General features: G+C 43.9%; 2 protein-coding genes across 4 annotated transcripts; one reads left to right on the top strand and one right to left on the bottom strand.

Moving 5' to 3' along the window:
* The first annotated feature begins 3,943 nt into the window (after nt 1-3,943).
* eif4e2 (eukaryotic translation initiation factor 4E family member 2) lies at nt 3,944-18,486 on the top strand. Of its 3 annotated transcripts, none has more exons than XM_080778557.1 (8): nt 3,944-4,081; nt 5,800-5,902; nt 8,660-8,794; nt 11,087-11,191; nt 12,382-12,534; nt 15,060-15,196; nt 16,279-16,355; nt 17,005-18,486. In XM_080778557.1, exons 1-7 carry the CDS (start codon nt 4,062-4,064, stop codon nt 16,325-16,327), a joined length of 702 nt encoding a protein of 233 aa, XP_080634683.1. In that variant the 5' UTR covers nt 3,944-4,061; the 3' UTR covers nt 16,328-16,355; nt 17,005-18,486. The 3 variants fall into 3 exon arrangements, with proteins under 3 accessions (XP_080634683.1, XP_080634681.1, XP_080634682.1); XM_080778555.1 differs by having other exon boundaries at nt 8,633-8,794; XM_080778556.1 differs by having other exon boundaries at nt 8,633-8,794; nt 15,060-15,200.
* Nucleotides 18,487-18,607: 121 nt separating this feature from the next.
* On the bottom strand, nt 18,608-22,560 carry LOC308326210 (phospholipid scramblase 1; the record flags this gene model as incomplete). The annotated part of the gene is made up of 8 exons (XM_080779018.1): nt 18,608-18,689; nt 19,263-19,321; nt 19,541-19,640; nt 20,134-20,245; nt 20,937-21,129; nt 21,307-21,384; nt 22,123-22,425; nt 22,524-22,560. The coding sequence occupies 8 exons, from the start codon at nt 22,558-22,560 to the stop codon at nt 18,663-18,665; spliced, it is 909 nt and encodes a 302-aa protein (XP_080635144.1). The 3' UTR covers nt 18,608-18,662.
* Between the last annotated feature and the right edge of the window lie 1,325 nt (nt 22,561-23,885).

Here is a 23,885-nt window from a genome sequence, read left to right as displayed (position 1 = left end):
AACCCTATACTGTACTGTCCCCCCATCCCAACCAAACCCTATACTGTACTGTCCCCCCATCGCAACCAAACCCTATACTGTACTGTCCCCCCATCGCAACCAAACCCTATACTGTCCCCCCATCCCAACCAAACCCTATACTGTACTGTCCCCCCATCCCAACCAAACCCTATACTGTCCCCCCATCCCAACCAAACCCTATACTGTACTGTCCCCCCATCGCAACCAAACCCTATACTGTACTGTCCCCCCATCGCAACCAAACCCTATACTGTACTGTCCCCCCATCGCAACCAAACCCTATACTGTCCCCCCATCCCAACCAAACCCTATACTGTACTGTCCCCCCATCCCAACCAAACCCTATACTGTCCCCCCATCCCAACCAAACCCTATACTGTACTGTCCCCCCATCCCAACCAAACCCTATACTGTCCCCCCATCGCAACCAAACCCTATACTGTACTGTCCCCCCATCGCAACCAAACCCTATACTGTACTGTCCCCCCATCGCAACCAAACCCTATACTGTCCCCCCATCCCAACCAAACCCTATACTGTACTGTCCCCCCATCCCAACCAAACCCTATACTGTCCCCCCATCCCAACCAAACCCTATACTGTACTGTCCCCCCATCGCAACCAAACCCTATACTGTACTGTCCCCCCATCGCAACCAAACCCTATACTGTACTGTCCCCCCATCGCAACCAAACCCTATACTGTACTGTCCCCCCATCCCAACCAAACCCTATACTGTACTGTCCCCCCATCCCAACCAAACCCTATACTGTCCCCCCATCCCAACCAAACCCTATACTGTACTGTCCCCCCATCCCAACCAAACCCTATACTGTACTGTCCCCCCATCCCAACCAAACCCTATACTGTCCCCCCATCCCAACCAAACCCTATACTGTACTGTCCCCCCATCCCAACCAAACCCTATACTGTCCCCCCATCCCAACCAAACCCTATACTGTACTGTCCCCCCATCGCAACCAAACCCTATACTGTACTGTCCCCCCATCGCAACCAAACCCTATACTGTACTGTCCCCCCATCGCAACCAAACCCTATACTGTACTGTCCCCCCATCCCAACCAAACCCTATACTGTACTGTCCCCCCATCCCAACCAAACCCTACTGTACTGTCCCCCCATCCCAACCAAACCCTATACTGTACTGTCCCCCCATCGCAACCAAACCCTATACTGTACTGTCCCCCCATCCCAACCAAACCCTATACTGTACTGTCCCCCCATCCCAACCAAACCCTATACTGTACTGTCCCCCCATCCCAACCAAACCCTATACTGTCCCCCCATCCCAACCAAACCCTATACTGTACTGTCCCCCCATCGCAACCAAACCCTATACTGTACTGTCCCCCCATCCCAACCAAACCCTATACTGTACTGTCCCCCCATCCCAACCAAACCCTATACTGTACTGTCCCCCCATCCCAACCAAACCCTATACTGTACTGTCCCCCCATCCCAACCAAACCCTATACTGTACTGTCCCCCCATCCCAACCAAACCCTATACTGTACTGTCCCCCCATCGCAACCAAACCCTATACTGTACTGTCCCCCCATCCCAACCAAACCCTATACTGTACTGTCCCCCCATCCCAACCAAACCCTATACTGTACTGTCCCCCCATCCCAACCAAACCCTACTGTACTGTCCCCCCATCGCAACCAAACCCTATACTGTACTGTCCCCCCATCCCAACCAAACCCTATACTGTACTGTCCCCCCATCCCAACCAAACCCTACTGTACTGTCCCCCCATCCCTACCAAACCCTACTGTACTGTCCCCCCATCCCAACCAAACCCTATACTGTACTGTCCCCCCATCCCAACCAAACCCTATACTGTACTGTCCCCCCATCGCAACCAAACCCTATACTGTCCCCCCATCCCAACCAAACCCTATACTGTACTGTCCCCCCATCCTAACCAAACCCTATACTGTACTGTCCCCCCATCACAACCAAACCCTATACTGTACTGTCCCCCCATCCCAACCAAACCCTATACTGTACTGTCCCCCCATCCCAACCAAACCCTATACTGTACTGTCCCCCCATCCCAACCAAACCCTACTGTACTGTCCCCCCATCCCAACCAAACCCTATACTGTACTGTCCCCCCATCCCAACCAAACCCTATACTGTACTGTCCCCCCATCCCAACCAAACCCTATACTATACTGTCCCCCCATCCCAACCAAACCCTATACTGTACTGTCCCCCCATCCCAACCAAACCCTATACTGTACTGTCCCCCCATCCCAACCAAACCCTATACTGTTGCCCCATCGCAACCAAACCCTATACTGTACTGTTGCCCCAGCCCAAACAAACCCTACTGTACTGTTGCCCCATCCCAACCAAACCATATACTCATGGATTAGAGTTCTCAGTCGCCACTTGCCGCGGAATTCGGATTCCGTAGAAGCCAGCATGTCTCCTATGGAAGAATGTTGCTCGCCCGAAAATAGCAAATCTACCAGCTTGTAGATCAGCTATTTTTGGCACCTGAAATGGTTGTTTGTATATGTAGAACAGCAGTCAAATAGGCTTAGAATGATAATACCTTACGATTTTCAGTCATCTATTTATTCCATGTATACTTTATTGTATACTGTACTTTGTTGACTGGGGTCCCCCAGGGCTCTATTCTAGAATCTCTAGTATTTCACTCTACACCAAATATCTTAGCCGAGCTCGTAGATCTGCTATTTTCTCCAGATGTTGAAGAAACCGCCACATGTTTTGTTTTATTGTTGATGAGCACTGAACCCCTGTGCGTGTTCCCGCTGCTCGTACCCCGTGTCCATGTGTGCAGAAGTCACACATTTTAGGTTTTTAATTTCAAGGACCCCTCATTATAACTCACAGACCTGTAAAGACTTTCATTTGGAAGTTTGGAACCGGCCTCAACAAGGTACCCTGAGTTTGAGAATGACACCAGAATGGTCGTGGACAGACACAGACCGTCCCACTGATAGGCTTTTAAATGTTGTTGATGATCTATTATTGTTATTGGTACTGTACGTATTGCTGTGCCCGTACTGTACTGTAGGCTTGCCTACATGTATTAAAAATGGACAAATAAAGGTCTTTAAAAGATGAGCGTGTGTTTCTTCTGTTGTGTGTGTGTGTGTTATAAGGCCAGTCCACCTCAATGCAACTCCTTGGAATCTGGTTCATTTAAATAAGTCACATGGAATCCGATTTTTACGAATGCGACTTACTTGAGCCACATTCTGATCTAAATCGGATTCCATGTGAATTGTTTAACTTAAAACCTATTTAAACAAATCTGATTCAATGTGACACAGATCTGATTCAGGCTGGACTTTGGCTGACAGTCTGAGCACACAGATCTCTGACACACAGCACAGATCTGTGACAGGATGACAGTTCCTTCCTTGAGGAGTATGCAGGGGATCCCCAGCTAAATTAGTTAAATATAGCATAGAGATCTGTTTAGCCACTTCATCCCATATTAGGGCCTACTATACTTACTCACTGGCTATTTATTTGGTAATTAAATACTGTAGTTCTGTAAGCTTGCAGTATAGATCTGCTAACAAAAATAATCAAAGTAAAAAAATAATATAAAAAAGAGAAGAAATCTTGTATGTATGGCACAAAATCTTTTAATCTGGGGTTCAGCGGCCAAATACAATTTTACATGTATTGAAAAAGTTTGAGATTTTGAGAACCACCAAACTTGTTTTTCTGTCTAAATGTGTGTGCATTTCTGCATTGACAAAACGCAAACAGGCTACAATCACATTCCTAGCTGTCACTCAGCGTGCACGCCGTGTGCATTGCACGCACATACCAACGGCGTGCTGCGTGCACGCACGCAACAGCGGGGCGACGTATACGGTCGTGCACGCCTTTGGCCCAGGAGGATTCCTGCGGATTGGATTTGGTCTGGCTGGAATTCATTCGGGTCGACTCGGCTGGTGGACGGTGTGGTGCGTGCAGGTCGCATCAGATTAGACTTCCAGTTCCAAAGAGAGAATAAATAAATAATGAACAACAAATTTGACGCGTGAGTAATTAAAGCCACTTAATAATAACTAATTAACACTTTTAGCACGTAGGCTAGATGTAGAACAATGGGCGCTTTAGTCGAATAAATACTGTTGTCAAAGTGTTGCAGAGCAGCAGTGTGCAGTTATAGAAAAAGAGGTGTGTCTTGCTATTTTTATGCAAGTGTTTTACACGTTTTACTAAATGTGTGAATGCGTGTACAACATTTGACATGAAGCACCGTGTCTTTATATCGGTTAATGGCAATAAAACATGATTTATTATAAAGTGGAATTATTAGTCGTTCTGTGTTGTTGCAGGAAATAATGTATGTAGCCATGCTGCTGGGTTTTTAGCAATACTAGCCTCGTCTGCTATATAAAAAAGCCTCGTTTATACCATACTTTAGTTGCGTGCCGGGTGTCATGCTGCTCGATAAATAGAAGATCTACAAGCTCACCACGCGCCACGAACGTGACGTGGTGAGCTTGTAGATCTGCTATTTACTACAGCGTAGCCTTGTTGCAACAACACAACGCGTACACACCACTAGGCCGGTCCTGGGCCTCGGCTGAAGCCTCGGTGTGGGAGTAGGTCGAGAGGCCGGGTTTAGGTGCACGCGAAGTCGGTCTTAAACTAATGTAAAGGCTCGCATTTTATCGGGGAGGAGGGAACTTGTTGTTCTTGACCTGATCATCTTGCAGACGAATAATCTCAGTGTGAAGCAATGATGATGACCGACCGTCATCTGTCATGCATGTCTGTTATGTGTAGTTTTTGGATGGAATTTAAAAAAGTGCGTGGGGGTATTGTGCCTGCTTTCTTCCCCAACAACACTTTATATATATCATAAGAATAGGTTATGTATGTTATAGACCAACCAATGCTTTTAACAACTCTGAGTACTCAGTACTCAGCTCTTGAGATCTACAAGCTCATAGCTATGAGCTTTTAGATCTGCTATTTATCAACAGCTAAACTTTAAAATAATGGTAAAAGTGGTTAAAAGGTAATAAAAGCTAAGGTGACAGATGAGTTCCAGATCTTAATGGGTTAAACTGAATGATTAAATGCTTGTTTGCCTACGCTGAAAATAGCAGATCTACAAGCTCACAGCTATTTTCAGTGCAACATCATTGCACACAAACCGAAACACGACCAGTATAAATCAGGCTTTGGCTGAATGGTAGAAATGTGGTCTCTCGAGTGGCTGTCAGACCCTGGGTTCAGTCCCGGGTAAGGAAGACATGGAAGTTATGGATCATTGCAACTTTAAACCTTAATGACTAGACTCCATCGTCCATCCACAGCAGGACAGTGTCGCTTGTCCCTGATCTTGTGTGCTATACATTCTTCCCAAACTTTTCAGGACGAGACCCCCAACTGAACTTGGAAGTGTAAGAGTTGAGGCATTACAACTATAAATGCACTAAGTCTGTACGTCTGTAAATCCACCTAACTCGAGAACCAGAATATTGTCACAATTCTTTTTCCATGTTGTTTTCCATCAAGTTACAACCACCTACAAGGTAACAAACTAAAAGCAAAAAAAACAAAACAAAACCGTTGTTCTACAGAAGTATAAATTAAGGTGAATCCAGCAAATTGTAGACTGTGCATTCGCTGTATATCACTCACGATATGTATGTATGTATGTCCGATATCTCTGAACCACCAACCCCTATGCTTAATATGTAAAGCCGTTGACTGACGTCCTCTCTCTGCATGTGGCGACAGTCTGAAAGATGACGACAGTGGGGATCACGACCAGGACCAAGTCTCACCGAAAGACGGTGAAAAGGAAAGGAATGAAGACGACGACAACTCCAAGAGGCAGCGGGTGAGTTGAACCAAAAATAAATAACATGACTCCATGCGCCTGTGACGTCACAATTGGTTCATAATCGTCTAATCGCAGTTATTTAAGACGGGTCACAATTATTTTATCAATCGTTTCCATGATGATCAAGAAATGTTCATCCATAAAATAAGCGGAAAGGGCAGATTTACAAGATTACAAAGCATTACTTTGTGACACGTTCAGACATGCAAAAGTGTAGCTTTTCGGCGAAAATCGCCGTTTTTATCCCAAATATAGGACCTGTGTGATTCATGCAAATCCGTTAAAAAAATGTTTGGGGGGGGTGAGGGGGTCTGTGGAGCCCGTGCTCGCTGCCCGGAGAATTATCTGACAGACTACTCTCGTGAGTCACTAATGATTCTGAGCGATATTTCTGCTTGCATCTGGGCGGCATGATGTGCGCAGCCGCTGGTCGCTCCGCGGAAAAAAAAACCTGTTTGTGTGGACTCGGCATGAATTTTGACACACTGTCTGTGACTCGCCAGTCGATCCATTAGTTTAGCTGCTACAGTTAGCATTAGCAACGTTAGCACTTTGCGATATACTGTCTGTGGTGTGGACGCGCCGGCGTCAGTTTCTCTCGCTGTGTGTGTGTGTGTGTGTGTCTGTCTGTGTGCTCGTGTGTGTGCATGCATGCGTATGAGTAAATAAATAAAGCACGCGTGTGTGTGTGTGTGTGTGTGTGTGTGTGTGTGTGTGTGTGTGCGTGCGTGCGTGCGTGCCAGCCAGGGCTTATACTAAATGGATATATTAAAAACGAAAACATGCAGCTCAACTGTTGAATAAGGAGAGGATGTTACTCTACATGTCTTAAATTGACTAAGGCTAAAATAATGAAGTAAACTGACCCTGTTGACTAAACCATCCCAAAACATTTTATTTGTATTATAATTCATTATTTTGCCAGTGAATATAATTTTCTATTTTACATGATGTGAAGAGTGTAACTGTAAGGGATTTTGAGATGGGAGTGTGAGTGCTGGACCAGTTTCTTTCTTTAAATCACACCTGTGTGAAGTGACCCTTATCATCATACATCATCCATTCATTGTCATTTTTGTGACAATGAATGTGTAGGATTGTGTAGGACAAAAATAGCCGATATATGACAATTCATTCATTGTCAATGGCATTTAGGACACAAATCTACTGAATATAGGAGGGGCTAGTGCTCCTCGAGGGGCTAGTGCTCCTGTTGGAGTAAATTAATTGTTCTATGACTATCAGGACATGAATGTTAACATCTTGCTCAATACTGACTAGATTTGTACTGATTTAGTAAATAATCATCTGTCATTTTTGAGTGGTGCAGCCACTCAACCACACTATAGACAGCTACAGTATGTGTCCCTGTGTCTGTCCCTGGCTGGGTCCCTGTGTCCCTGGCGGTGTCCCTGTGTCCCTGTGTCACTGGGTCTGTTCCTGGCTGTGTGCCTGTGTCACTAGGTCTGTCCCTGGCTGTCCCTGTGTCACTAGGTCTGTCCCTGGCTGTCCCTGTGTCACTGGGTCTGTCCCTGGCTGTCCCTGGCTGTGTCCCTGGCTGTGTCCCTGTGTCACTGGGTCTGTCCCTGGCTGTGTCCCTGGCTGTGTCCCTGTGTCACTGGGTCTGTCCCTGGCTGTCCCTGTGTCACTGGGTCTGTCCCTCGCTGTCCCTGTGTCACTGGGTCTGTCCCTGGCTGTGTCCCTGTGTCACTGGGTCTGTCCCTGGCTGTCCCTGGCTGTGTCCCTGGCTGTGTCCCTGTGTCACTGGGTCTGTCCCTGGCTGTCCCTGTGTCACTGGGTCTGTCCCTGGCTGTGTCCCTGAGTCACTGGGTCTGTCCCTGGCTGTCCCTGGCTGTGTCCCTGGCTGTGTCCCTGTGTCACTGGGTCTGTCCCTGGCTGTCCCTGTGTCACTGGGTCTGTCCCTGGCTGTCCCTGTGTCACTGGGTCTGTCCCTGGATGTGTCCCTGGCTGTGTCACTGGGTCTGTCCCTGGCTGTCCCTGTGTCACTGGGTCTGTCCCTGGCTGTCCCTGTGTCACTGGGTCTGTCCCTGGATGTGTCCCTGGCTGTGTCCCTGTGTCACTGGGTCTGTCCCTGGCTGTCCCTGTGTCACTGGGTCTGTCCCTGGCTGCCCCTGTGTCACTGGGTCTGTCCCTGGCTGTGTCCCTGGGTCCCTGGCTGTGTCCGAGCACGAAACATAGCGTTATAGCATTTGTTCACCACCAAGTGTCACTGTTGCACAGCCTAACACACAGACACACAGGCCGGGAGGAGGGCTAGTACAGTACAGTGTAGTATATACTGTCCCCCATGACACCCCCCCCCCCCCCCCCCCAAAGTGGGTTTAGTACCGATAAACGCTTAAAAGATTTGCGCCGCGGTTTTGCCCGCGGCACAGCGTTGGCCCCGCACACTGTCACCTTTTTCACCTTGGGCCTGTTTGCATGCCTGCACGTTGCAAGCTTGTAGATCAGCTATTTCGGCTATTTAAAAAAAAAAAGTATAAAACTAATAAAGGTACGGTAATACGGTATATCAGTCATTTATTACTGTCGTATCTGCCCTGTGCATTTTATTTGTTTACGAGGCAAACTAAAGTGTATTTTTTATTATGTTCCAATGTTCAATGCCAAAAAAACACAATTAAATCGTGACAATGATTAATAATCGTCATCTTCAACTTATAATGGTGGCAGCCCCCAGTGACTCATTTCTTTTTTGTCCTGAAGACGAATTGCGTTTCGTCTCCTTTTCAGATGGCGGTGCCGGGAGTAGGCGAGCACCCTCTCCAGTACAACTACACGTTCTGGTACTCCAGACGCACCCCGGGGAGACCCGCCAGTACCCAGAGCTACGAGCAGAACATCAAGCAGATTGGCAGCTTCGCCTCGGTATGGATCCTTCCTTCCCCCGTAGTCTTCATGTATAGTCAGTCGTACGTAGGGCTTGGATCCTTTTTAGGACAGTGGTTTTCAACCCTTTTCATATCAAGGCCCATTTCACCATTTGAGCCATGGACCACCGTTTGATGAGATCTAGCCTCTTGGACCCAAAACGTAGAATATTTTGTCCACAATTGATGTCGGTACGATAGGAGAGATAATAGGCGAACATTGATCAAAATAACAATTCTTCTACATTCTCTAATTGTGAAGACTTCTTGCAAATTAAGTAATGCAGGTGTTTAATAATAATTTAACTCTTGAGAGAGTAAAATGAAACCAAATGGAGTCAATGGACCCATACAGGTCCATTTTGGTTTAATTTTACACTCAAGAGTTAAATAGCTATATAAGGGTCAATTTTTCTTACCAACTCTACATAATTTAGCTGGGGACCACCTGGAACCCCCTCAAGGACCCCAGACAATTGGTTGAGAACCACTGTTTTAGGTTTTTTAACAATTCCGGTTCCTTAACGATTCCCTCTTAACGGTCCGATTCCTTAACTGTTCCCTTTTAACTAGTACAGGGGGTTCCAAATGGACCCTAACAGGCATGTAACTCTTGAGAGTGTACACTACAAATGGAATTTGGTTCCATTTTTTTACACTCTCAAGATTTATGGTGGTCCGTGAAATTAAAAGGCTTGAGAATCTCAATGCATCGATACTTTTACAGATCTCTGACTTTACATTGCCCGGGCATGAAACCCGTCGACAGCTTCCCGTGGGAAAATGCATACAATTTACAATTTACAATTTAGGCATTTAGCAGACGCTCTTAATCCAGAGCGACTTACATTAAGCAAGAACAAAAGCATGGGAATACATCACATAAAAACATTCATCATGAAACATGCGTAAGCTAAGAAAGTAACAGTGGAATATCTATATAATGAAATGTATACGTATAAACTTTACATATATACTACAATGCTATACATATGTACTATGGCGTGCTATGACTATATACAATGCAATTCTAGTGCTGTCTACATAACATGCTATAAGTCTGTTTCAAATGCTATCTAAGTCTACAGAAGTGCTATCTAGGGTAGAGTAAGTGCTATGGGCCATGATGGAGTCTGAAAAGGTGGGTTTTCAGACTACGGCGGAAGATTGGGAGTGATGCTGCAGTTCTGACTGCCATGGGAAGTGCATTCCACAGTTTTGGAGCCAGAAGGGAGAAGAGTTTGGGACGTGTGGAGCGTTGTCCCGGCGTTTTTAGTGAGGGTACTTCCAGCTTCCCTGCGTTAGCTGATCTGAGTGCGCGGGAGGGTTTGTAGGGTTCAATCATACTTGCAAGATATGGGGGAGCCATACCTTTGGTTGCTTTGAATGCCAGCATCAGAGTTTTGTATTCTGTGCATTCATACAATGGAAGTCCCACCCGGTAGACAACTTTCTGCCTCGGGTCAGTCATTACGAGACTTTTTCTCTTCGTGAAATGAGGAAAGCCTGGGAACAGAACGAGGTTGCATTTAAATGTAGAATGTTTTTAGGAGGAGAACCTCTGTGTAAATGACACCGCCGTGTTTATTTCAACCTTTAGTTCAATCGATGGCAATCCATCGTTGTCAAAACATGGTCAAACTGTAATTACGTCTGTGTTGTTGTTGTTGTTGTCAGACTAGTATCACTCAACTAGTACACGCCTGTAGCTCTGGTCCATAGCTCTAATGTGTTTCATTTAGAGCTATGTTACTGTCAACTTCCGGAACTCGCATGAATGCAGACCAGCCTCTCGTCTTTAGCGTAAATAAAAACAACGTTTTTGCTACTCACCAAAACAAAGGCAAGAAATAGCAGATGTACCAGTTCGCAGCGTGGCACACACATTTGCGACCAAATACATTTAATTTTATTTTTCAGGGGATCCTTGGCAGGAAAAGGTTTGAGAACCACTGGTTTAGAAGGGATTTGTAAAATCATCCAGCTATCCATCATCCAGGCCTTCATGGGTTTCCCAAACAGTTTCCCATTTGTGGGACACGGACACATTTTTATGGATCATGACTCCAGCAACCCTAGCCCATTTTAATTTCTTTAAAGTTTTTTAAAGAATGTAGATCTGCTATTTTCACTAGTTGGGTCCCGGGCAAACGTCTCTAATCTCTATTTTGGGTCTCGAACTGAAAAGTGTTGTAAGCACACTGGGAGAATGTGAACAGAAACAACAGCTCACCTCAGTCCATCATAGATGGTAACAGCTTAACACCGCTCTGGGGTTTCTCTTCCACAGGTGGAGCAGTTCTGGCGTTTCTACAGTCACATGATCCGCCCCGGGGACCTGACGGGTCACAGCGACTTTCACCTCTTCAAGGAAGGGATTAAACCCATGTGGGAGGTGTGTGTGTGTGTGTGTGTGTGTGTGTGAGATCCTGGCTTAATTATACAGTCCATACCTATTTTGATCATGCGTGTGATTCTGCGTGAACTTTTATATACACTTATACATATTTGTAGAGATGTACCGATCCGATACCCGTAACTTGCATATCGGTCAATATACAGAGGACCGATCCGATAACGGTGTGTAATAAAAAATATATATAATAAATCCATGACCATGGTTCTCAAAGTGGACTCTCAGGGTTCCTTAAGGGGGTTCCAAACAGACCCTTACAGGTCTGTAACTCAGAGCGTATGGGTCGATTTGTTTCCATTGGACCATTTATGCACTTTCATTTATAGTGATGCTCCAATCAGGTTTTTTGGGACCGATTACCGATTGTTTTTCTCAATGATCGGTCGATACAGATACGGATCTTGTGCGTAAGGGGGAAATTTGAATATTTCCAAAATGATTATACCTGTATGTCCTGTGTGTAGGGTGGAAGGGGAGAATGTTTAGGCCTGTCACAAAGATGCAAAATTATACTGTACTATATATCCGATTGACTTTTTTTTCCTTTTTTTCCCCAGAAAAGACAAAGTAAAAGAAAAGAAAAAAAAGGCTGCATTTTTCATATTACAATAAACATTCAATGAAATTCTATTGCAATATCGCTAGGCTGAGAGAAGAGATTCCACTTTTCCCATTTTTTATAGAATTTATCCTCTTGTAGTCTAAGTATGAATGTTAGTTTTTCCATAGAATACAGTTCCTCAATAATGTCCATCCATTGATCTTTCGTTGGTGGGTCCTGTTGGTACCAGCGTCGTGTGATTGCTTTTTTACTTGATGCTAAGAGGATCTTGATTAAATATTTATCATGTGTTAGAAACTCTTCAGGGATATTTCCCAACAGTAGAAAAGAAACAGACAGAGGTATCTCAAAACACAGAATGGTCTCCAAAGTGGAGTGAATATCCTGCCAGTATTTCTGAATTTTAGGACAAGACCAGAAAATATGTCCGATTGACTTTTATACCACTTAAATGGTATAAAAGATCAGTTTCTCCAGATATCACAGATGGGGTAAATTGCCGATCACCGATCGAGTCATTAAATTGGAGGGAATATCGTCCGCTCACCGATTAGTGGCCGATTGATCGGAGCATCTCTGATTCTGTGCTTTTGGTTAATATGTCCAGGACGATGCCAATAAGATGGGCGGCAAGTGGATCATCCGTCTGAGGAAGGGTCTGGCGTCTCGCTGCTGGGAGAACCTGATCCTGGCCATGCTGGGGGAGCAGTTCATGGTGGGAGAGGAGATCTGCGGCGCTGTGGTGTCTGTGCGCTTCCAGGTAGGAAACAAACAAATTGGTAATGGTGGGGGAGGAGATCTGCAGTGCGCTTCCAGGTACCCAACAAACACACCACGGCCTGGTGTTCTTTTTAACCCAACCCTAACCCAAGACCTGAGGCTGATTCTACAAAAGGCATTCTAAATCATCAGTTCTCAAATGTTTGTGCCAAATTTATACAGTGTATTTGGTGCACACATTACTCTGGTGATGGTGACTTACTGATTAGATATTCATTTGTTCCGCACATTACTCTGGTGATGGTGACTTACTGATTAGATATTCATTTGTTCCGCACATTACTCTGGTGATGGTGACTTACTGATTTTCAACATGCCTACAGTCTGGAGAATGAAAGCTCTGACCATGAGTAAAATATAAAGCGGAGGGAAAGCCTCCTCCCCACTTCCGTTTAGTCTTTTCAGTCTCACAAATTTATCCTAATATAAATAGAAATCATCTAAGCATATTTAGCTTGCTGCTTATGGAAATAAATAAAAAAATATATATATTTTTTTTTACAATATATTTTCGTGAACAGAAATGCCAACTTCCTAACTCTGATTTCGGGAGCTGTAGTTCCAGACTGTATATAGAATTTCAGAGATTGTGGATTAGTTGTCTGGCTACGCAAGACTACCTCGAGGGTACCATGACATGAACGCGGCCATTTCAGTTCCCCCACAATGAAGTAGCAGGACTGGTTTTGACAATATTTGCACAAGTCAGTGTTCAACCAAAGAGTAAATCCTGTGAGGGGGAGTCTCACATATACACACCCAAGGCAACACCCACCAATGGCAACGTGCGCTTTCACTCTCTCTCTCTCTCTCTCTCTCTCTCACTCACTCACTCACTCACTCACTCACTCACACACACACACACACACACTTACTTCTGTGGCTTACTGGCAGTATGCTGATCAGCCTTGCAGATTGTGAGACACACGAGTGATGAACGATTATTAAAAATAATTGATATAGAAACAAGGAGTGATTACATAGTAATAAGGTGTCAGGTGAAACATGCGCCGTCTCTGTGGTCTCCTTTTTTCTTTGTCCCCCCCCCCCCCCCCCCCCATATTATTATTGTAGTGACGTGTATGTTTCTCTGTCGCAACCTTGCGGCCATTGCGGTGCAGGCGGCGTTGGCAGAGTTCCGCGCACTGTCTCCGTTTGTCCTCCATTTTGTCTTTGTTTTCCCCCCATATTATTATTATGATGTCAACCTCGCAGCTGTTGTTTCCGACGTTCTGTGCGTGGTTCAATGACTGTGTTTTGTTGTAGCTTTCCTGTTGTCCAGCTCATAACATTAGCAGCTGTTGTCGCTTCGAGGCTGCGGGCGGACAGCTTGCTCACTGCTGTGCGGAAATCAGCCCTTCTGCGGTGCGTGTGGCATAGCTTAGGAGGCAGGCAATCATAGTACACTTCCATTGGCTTAGGCAGCGTGTGTGGGCACTGGGCAGCCAATCAGGCTAGGCCGTCAGTATGACTAGGTGGTGACGATGTCGTCTACGTTTCATGAGCTTTCATTAGTTGGGTTTCACCTGACTGCAACCTGATCTACAGTATAAGCTCACAATGATGATGATGTGACGTGGGCTTATAGATTGGCTATAATACAGGGCTTAAATAATAAGTGATTATTTAAACTAATCGATTTAGTTGAATATTATAATAATCTATTCGGTTTTGTGTGTGTCGTGTCGATTAGTTGATGTATAAGAAAAGAAAAACAACATTGGATTAACCTAACAATATGGGGGTTATTTGTTCTAAATATCAGAGTGTTGCTGTAAAGGATTTCAAGGTCCACACAAAGTCTATAATCTAATGTAATTTTACTGCTGACTTCGGGCATGTAAATATTCAGCATGAACTGGTTGGCCACTATCTTTTGTTGTAGGTCACAATATCATATATTAATATAATTGTTGTTTTTCTACTGTGTTTTAGCTACAGTGTATTTATTTAGTTTTTATTTTCCTGTGCGGCACTTTGTAAACCTTGAGTTGTAAAATGTGCTATATAAATGAATTGGATTGACTGGAATTCACATATACGTACTGTATCATATCAAACGGTTTCCATATCTTTTCGTTTAACCCAGTTTGGGCGGGAACCCCTTTTGGTGTTTTAAACATTATGTTTTAATTTAGCTATTGAAAAATAGCAGATCTACAAGCTCGTAGCGCGCCACCGAGCGGCGCACTACGAGTGGCGCGCTACGAGCTTGTAGGTCTGCTGTTTTAGAAAAATCATGAAAATGTGGCACAAATCTTTGAATATATGTATATATATTCTTTCAGAGCCAACGTTTTTAACTCAAATCTTTGCTTCTGAGGGGTTCCTGGAATAACATATTTTCAGATGGGGGGGGGTCGGTGGTCCTTGACATGAAATTATATTCACCACTGATACAGAAACATGAGGTATTTCAGAAAACTGTCAGAATTTAGAAGACATTTTTATTTATTTAAAATAAACGTAGGCCCGTCCGTCCCCCCTGCCCCCTGTGCTTTTCAGGAGGACATCATCTCCATCTGGAACAAGACTGCGATGGATCAGGCGACCACGGCGCGCATCAGAGACACGCTGCGGCGGGTGCTCAACCTGCCCCCCAACACCATCATGGAGTACAAGACGCACACAGACAGCATCAAGTATGTATGTTTGATCGCGCTTATTATTTATCTTTCTGTCTGCTTTCCCTTCTCATCAGTTTGTGTAGACTAGAGCCAGATCTACAAGCTTGCAGCCTGTTGCGTCCGCGACACGTTGCAAGCTTGTAGATTCTGTCGTAAGTACTGCTTAAGTGGTAAACGTGTGATCCTAATATAGGGGCTTTGTTGTAGACCTGTGTACTACCAACAATCTGGGGTTATGATGCGTATCACGAGTCACAACATATGTTTTTTTCACACTTTTAGAGCATATCCGTGGTCATCATATTGGCATAACTAACAATAGATGCCAGATGTTTTAATCTCATTCAAGATGACATACAGACAGTGTATTACCCTTTTCATACTTAATGAGCGTGCTGATTATATGTTAGAAATAAGCCTATGTGGCTTATTTCCTGTTTGTTTACATGTCAGAGACTAAGACAGACGCTACTATAGTCTGACATGTAAACAAACAGGCTCACGTCGTGGATACTAATGTCCCTGAAGGGATGCAACGCTCTGATTGGTTCAGAAACACAAAGCCATCCTTTTCTGACTGAAACTTAATTAAAATGAAACTTAAATAAAATACCCCAAAAAAGCCATTTTACCCCATCTTTAATGCTATCAGAACAGTGGTATCTGCATTTGTATTCATCAGTCCCTGTAACCTTTTGTACAATCGGTGGTTTTCTTTTTACTCAATGCAGTATCATAACATGTCATTACAAATGTATTTATGTTTTCTTAGAAAGTCAAGTCCCGCCTGTATTTGTATAGGCTACCCTTAATCACTGTCACGTTCTCAAAGGGCTCTGCAGGCTTTACAGGTTTAGCAAAGGAAACCAAATGACACTCTTGTTGTGTTTAACGTACTTGGTTGATACATGTATTTAGTGAGTCACTGGTTTTAAGAACATCTGCTAAATGTCAGAATTTTGTACAATTGTATTTGATCTCACTCGCATGCAGCTATGCATGTGTGTGTGCGTGCGCACAGTCCACACACACACACACACACACACACACACCCCTGTTACCTGTAGATGTTACTGCGTGTGTTTTTGTGCTTTCAGAGCCTGGGAAGACTTCCATGGTCTGGTGACTGTTAGCAACGAGCGCTAACGGTGCATACTGAGTTTCCTTGCCAAGGGTAGGAACACTCTCAGTTCAGTTTATGTTTGTCTTCGTGCTCGAAATATCGTAAGAAAAATAAATAATATACAATTCACTAAATTTAAGTTAAAATGAAAACTAAACTAATTTGGTCATTCACATCTGCCCATGCAGTTGTCCAGAATTGTCCCAAGTCTCTGAAACAGGGATTCCATATGTACACCCTCAGAGTTATGGTGGCTCACGTGTTGTGAGCTTGTAGATCTTGCCATTTTCAGCATGCAACCATGCATAATATGGCTTGTCTTTTAGTTCTACATTTTAGTCTAGGTTTTATTTGTTGACAGAATTGTCAATAGATTTAGTCTTAGTTTTATTATTAGTTTATTCGTTGTTTTTTCGTCAGTGAAAAACGTTAGTCGCCGAACATTTTTCGTCATAGTTTTAGTGGCGCGCTATGATTGATATACGAGCTTGGTTGATATACGAGCTTGTAGGTCTGCTATTTTTGAAAAATCGAAGAACGACTGACATAGAAACATAGCTTTTTCAGAAAACTGTCAGGATGTAGAAGACATTTTTAGAATCTGATCTCAGGTCAGAATGGGTTAAAGTGCCGATGTTACGTTCAGGCATCTGCCGCTAAAGCCCGCTTGTCTCTCGTTTGTGTCCCGCTGTCCATCCAGATGTGTATACTACTATAGCCGATGAATTGGGGGAGTTGAGAAGAAGTCCAAGGAAGGATACCTCGGTATGGATTGTGGGCGTTTTCCACGGTGCCAGAGCGGAGGGTCACTGACGGGACGGGACGGGACGGAGGCAACAAGAGTCATTCCTTTAGTTTCCGTTTGCTGCATGCTGGAATCCATGAGGAGGCAAACAGGACTCCCATTCAACGCATCACATGGAATGCAGCTGTCTGGGAGAGCAAAGTGTGTGTGAGTTTATTTTTTGTTTGTTTTGTTTTTTTTATCTCTGTATGTGGATTTTTCTTTTTACTTTTGAGACATCACTTGCTGGCCACCAGATGGAGCAGGCTGCGCTCTACTGACCAGATGGTCGGTGTTCTGCCTCTGACCAATATCTGGTGACAGAAGAAGAGTCCCTTCCTTCTTTTATAAATATAACAGACCTGAACAGTGATAACAACACATAGATCGGATTTTATGTAACAAACATAGTCACATGTTAGACGTACAAGTATCGGAACTGTTTTATCGGGACTCTGAAATAAACAGGGTTACATGACAGGTACATGTAGATGTTATTTTATTACGGTCGCTGTATTTTAACTACAAATCCTCTTTGTCATTTGAACTAGAGTTGCTATTATTGTGTACAAAAATATATTTGTAAAAAAAAACTAAAACTAAAAACGACAAGCGACAAACTGTCCAGCGTCCACTACTTCAAAGATGACTCAACGGCGATGCGGTGACGATTCTTCAACTTCTTGGCCCGGAAGTTGAAATCCCAAAGGACGAGGGCCGTGCTTAAAGGTGTGCGTTTCACCTCTCAACCTCTCCTAGAATGGACTTGACCACGCTGCCTGTTTCACTGTGCCTGGCCCCGTGAGCCCCACCACCCCCCACCTTCAAACCGCCTCTATGGGATGAGATCGTCTGTGATATTCCTCAAAGTCTACAAGAACAGCCAAAAACACTGACCTGAAATCAGTGAGCCCGACTCTATTTTGTAATGAACTGGGCTGGGGGAGGGTGGGTCCATGCAGGCTTGGGGCTCAGTCTTATCTCCGCCTCCCCTGTTACAGTTTTGAATCAATTCCTATGGGAGTATTTTTTTTTCTCCCAACTATGTTGAGGCCAAATTTGTGCCGAGAATAGCAAGACCCTACAACAAGCTCACAAGTGAGCTTGTGGTGTCTGCTATTCTCTGCACCGCGAATAAATATGAATCGGGGCTTTGGGGAAAAGAGCCTGAAGTGGTTTTTGAAACAAAACAAAACAAAAAATCCATCATGGGAAAAGAAAACTGTAATGCTGCCTAGGTTTGGATAAGGTGCTGGGTAAGTAACGGCTGTGTGTCCACATAGAGGGAACAAACGTGCTGTGTGTGTGTGTGTGTGTGTGTGTGTGTGTGTGTGTGTGTGTGATCTACACTTGATGAATTATAGCAATAAAATGTCAAATATGCATCTGCTGCTACAACCTGGTTCACTGTGCTTTTATCTGTTAACGTCTGCCATTTTATTTGATGAGGACTGAGTGACGACAGGCCATCCTCCTGTTGCGTCAGGCCATGCTCTGAACGAGGGTCACTGTCTGACTGTGCTCTGTGTTGACGATGACTTTCATTATATTCCCCCGATGGCTCATTTCACCCGTCAGCTCATCTCGAAGAACATGTGATTCTACGGGAGAGAAGAAGGCACAGGTTGTCGGTCACAACGGTACGGTACACAGTATGTAGTCATTGGGGGATGCAATGACGATTAATCTGTCATATCGGCATCTGCAATTTCAGTCTATGAGATATCGTTATCATTGGGGGTTTTTTGCCGATATTTTATAATGGTGTTTGAATGTGACTCTGAAAAAGCCTCGTGCAATGCTGAAGGATTTCATCCGTTTTCTGGGGAAGCTTTCAAAAGGGTCAAAAAATGTAAAGAATGTTAATTAAAAATACATTTAAGTAATTTTAGCTAAAAATAGTAATTTTACTTGTGCATGAGTAGGCCTGTTAATTCGGGTAATAAGAATGCTCTGCTATTTGCATCGGTGCTCAGAATCACAGTTAACTGGAAACATAAAAGGTGTAACCTGGAAACTTGTATTGCAATATTGGTATCCGGCATTCCGGATGTCTGATCAATACCGTGCGTCCCTGATAATGAGCATACGTTTTTCCTTGCAGTATTGTCACACTTCCTTTCCACAGAGCCATGGTTTGGTGTGCAGACGGCATGCGCAGACGGCATGCTTACCAATAAGAATGTGGCAGCCAGCAGCAGCAGTTTGGTGTCTGAGTCCATGCTAAGCGGCACTGTGGTTGGAAAAACACATTTAACAAATGGTTGAACAGGACAAATAGAAATGGGCCTGGGCCTTCCGAGCGGGTTTGAGTCCCGATCCCGACGACCTTTTCTGACCTTTTCTCTCTCCCCCTTCCCTGTCAAACTACTGTTAATCTGTCAATTAAAGGCAAAAACCCCAAAGAATATCTTAAAAAATATATATCTTATCCAATATCTAATCTACCGACCTTCCAAGCCAAAGTATTCATGGTCCATGTTGCATTCATCATTGAAGCCAGGCCATTTCTTCCATATTGAGCCAATTCTCTCACCAATCATGGAGACGAGCTGGTGATTGACAAGAACAAGACATTTAATGCATATTAAAAGTACTCAAATGTTATACTTAAGTTAAAGTATCAATTCAATACTACAATGTAAAAAATTGTCAATAGTCAAAAGTCACTTAATTTAAAGTTTTCAAATGTATATAAACTCAATTATATAAAACGCTTTTGAAAATAGAAGTGCATTGTGAGCTTGTACATTGGCTATTTTCAAATGGCCAACATGTATGCTGAGGTGGTTAGTGTATGTTTTGTCACAATAATTAAAATCTACAAAGTAACTATGAGTCGAAAGTACAATATTTGTCTCGTATGTAGTGGAGTAGAAAACTGGAAATACTCTAAAGTGCAATACTTTAGTAAATGTACTTAGTTCTTTTACACCACTAAATAAATAAATGTACAAGGAACCCTGGGATGTTGATGATGGCACTCTGTATTACAGTTCACATTTATGACTCATTACAGACACATTTTCTATAGTGAACACTAACCTGGAATTCCTGGTTGGAGAGACAGCGACATGGACAGCACTCCCCCTGTATCCTAATGGAAGATGTTCCCTCTGAATCGCACACCTCCAGAAGAGGAGTGAACATGCTCCATCTGATGGTACACACACACACACACACACACACACATTTACCCCCTTTCTGAAACTAGCTCCTTGCCACTCGCCCTACACACTTCCACTTAGTTTGAGCATACATATATACATCATAGAGACGGCACTGGATGGGAGGGGAATCCCAGTGCCGTCTCTATTATTTATTATATATCTATGCTCAAACCGAGTGGGAGTGTGTAGGGCGAGTGGTGAGGAGCTAGTTTAAAAAAGGGCAGTGATGGGAAAAGTACTCAATTTCCGACCAAAACCGCTTTCTCACATTTTACTGATGTAAGATCCCACTCAGACTGATACAAGTGCCCTCCACAATGCCTCATTAAATGAGGCATTGTGGAGAGGGCACTTGTATCATCCGGGATCCGGGAAATGAGGCTCATTTCCCGGATATATACAGTATATGTCTCTGCATGCAATACAGACTGGTAGTGTCATATTGCGTTATTGTTGACACGAGCACTTGTAAATTAAAAGGAAGAGACGCCTGCTCTAGGCTTTTTCTTGCCGCCTCTTGACGTGTATGTCTGGGTACACTGAATGAGATGCTTACCTCTGGTGTATGGAGCCAATGAGATGCTTACCTCTGGTGTATGGAGCCAATGAGATGCTTACCTCTGGTGTATGGAGCCAATGAGATGCTTACCTCTGGTGTATGCCCAATGCGATGCTTACCTCTGGTGTATGGAGCCAATGAGATGCTTCTGGGGGGTGTAGGCCCTGATTTCCATCAGGCAGCAGCCGAGGCAGCAGGCGTCGGCCCGGAGGGGTCTTTCAAAGTGGAACACCTGGCGTCCTTGTTGGTTGAAGCCCTGCAGGGAGCAGGAGCGGGCCGGCCCGCAGCACTGCAGACACAGGCAGGACGTCTCTGGGAGAGCAGGGAGGAAACAACACCGTTGTTCAGTCCAACAGTTACATACACGCAATAGATGCAACACACTATCCCCAAACCCTAAACGCAAGCGGAAGCCTGCGTTTAGGCGTGGTGAGTATTAATCGGCCAGTGCTTTTAGACGGTGATGGGGAAGGTACCAAATACCAATACCTTCCACGGCCACAAACAGCTGCTCTCTGCTGCCCCCTGTGGCGATGCTGTAGATCCTCCTGGGAACACACTGTAGACCTGCAACAGGTAAAGGGAAACTTAAAGGGACACTTCACCCTTTTCCCCATTTGCAAAAAAATGTAATATGTTAATGACGTTTAGAAGATTTAGAACACTTGCCTGGGATCTGTGTGTGTGTGTGTGTGTGTGTGTGTGTGTGTGTGTGTGTGTCCAACAGCCAATAAGGGACCACCATTTCGTGACGTAACTAAGGTACGTTTCAAGGTTGGTTGTATAAAGTCAATAACTGGTCTAAAGGATTTAGAAGGGCAGAGAGCTCTAGTACTCAGAGCAGCAGTCGTACCCAGACAGCAGCAGAGAGCTTTATAGGACTCAGAGCAGCAGTCGTACCCAGACAGCAGCAGAGAGCTTTATAGGACTCAGAGCAGCAGTCGTACCCAGACAGCAGCAGAGAGCTTTATAGGACTCAGAGCAGCAGTCGTACCAGCAGTGGTGAGCGCACCTTGCTTGCACACAACAAGTAAGCCATATACATGGCCTACTTGTGTGCAAGGCGCAAGTTGGCATCTCGAGAGAGTGCATTTCTAGTGTATACTGTGTTGTACGGTGGTGTCAGATGGTGAAAATAGACCATCTGCAACCTTCTGATATTTCAAGTATTTTGGCAAAAAGTTAAAGTTCTTGATAGTAATAATCATTGTGTTAATTTTGTTCAGTAACAGGGTCAGAATTCTGAGCTATATTTAACACTTATTTCCGCATGTTTAAATAAGAAGAAAAAAACCAATTGCTAACCTTGTAAGTCTGTTCTGGCTGTGATGTGAAGCTGGCTGACTGTATCCAGCATTGCAACGGAGTCCCCTCCTCCACCACCAGCCCACTGCTCCCCCATCATCATCATCATCATCCCTGACCGGCCGGTCTGCCCACGGTGACCTCCGTTGTCCAGGGGTGACTCCTCCTGGTCCTCAGGCTGGGGGTCTTCAGGTGAGTCACAGGCAGCAGCCGGTCCGCCGCCTGGCCGGTGGAACGCTCTGAAGAGCATCTGGATGTGTCTCTCTCTCTCCAGCCCGCCGAACGGTAACGGTTGACTGGTCACTGCTGCCCTGGGCTAAGAAGATTAAGAGTGTGTGTGTGTGTGTGTGTGTGTGTGTGTGAGACAATTTAAATTTGTATAGTATGACCTTTTTTCTGACGTATGTCCAATACTGTTTCTTTGACTATGCAAGACATTATGGTCGAATATCCATATCGGATGGTGTTTCATTAAAAATGCAATATCAGTATCTAACCAATATCAAAATAATTCTGAGATCTTTTGCCAATATTGAACAAAAATCTTCCACCAATATTTCTGCACCGATATGCGCCGATATTTCACCGCTATTGGCCAAGATTTCAGTGATATTTCACCGATATTGACGCAATAATAATGTGACCGATTATTTTTGTTTGAAAATGAAAATGAATCAGCAATGAGCTTTATAAATAACATATAGTAATGTAATTTGTATCGACCGATTTGACCCTGCATATTATCGGATATTTATATTGGCAAAAAATGCTGCATCTACAGTACTTTTCCTGCACCCTGTAATCTGTATCTTAACTGCTGTGCTGTTCAATACAACCAACCCAAGTCATACACAATGTCAACAAATGGAATAAAATAGCATTACTAGCCTATCGAAATTAAAACAAGTTATAATAAAAGATGTCATAAAAAATATCATACAAAATATAAGCTAATTAATGTCATGTGTCATAAAAAATACTATACCTATACTAATTTATGTAAAAAAACAGGCATTCTCTATTATGACGGTCGAGCATCACCGTAGATGCCACTAGAATTGACAATTTAGACATTTAGCTAAATGACTGAATCGTAAATTGTAAACTAATGACCATCGAGTGGAGACTCTGCGTTGAAAAAAGACTTGAAAAACACAAACTGTACTACTGTTATACTACCGGTACATAAATAATATAATGTATTACAAAACTCACTAATGTCATTTTAGTCACTATATAGTACACACTTTCTTAAATGTTATGTCTGGCCAATGCTTGCTTTATCATAGACGGGACAGGCTCTGAAACATCCCCGTGGTCCCATCACTGTGGCTAACCAGACTTCTCATTCACATTCAAAGTTCAAACTACAGAGTTTATACGTACAGTAATACCTTTCATTCATACATACAGCTACTGCTCCACAAAAAGATCAACCAGAACAGTGAGATGATGAAGTTTAACAAGTGGCAACGGAGGTTGAAAAACATCTTCAACCCGTTAGGCTGGATGCCGGATCAATTAATTGTGATCGTTCAAGAATACAAATATCTTCTTATAATGTTCTGCTCCCAGATATTATTTTACTTCAAGAAAGTTGTAACGTTTACATCTGAGGAAGAGCTTCAGCTTGAAACGCTACCACATGCTTGAAGAAAAAATATATCACTCAACCTATTTCACCTTTTTAACATGTCAAAAACAATAATAAACATAGCAAAATAGAGCAGCCAAAAAAAAGCCAGAAGCAATAAAACATTAAC

Source organism: Protomyctophum bolini (genome assembly GCF_963924005.1).
Source record: "Protomyctophum bolini genome assembly, chromosome: 12".
In the NCBI taxonomy this organism is placed as follows: Eukaryota; Metazoa; Chordata; class Actinopteri; order Myctophiformes; family Myctophidae; genus Protomyctophum; species Protomyctophum bolini.
Note: the sequence above shows the minus strand (reverse complement) of the source record. Positions and strands in the feature narration are given on the sequence as shown.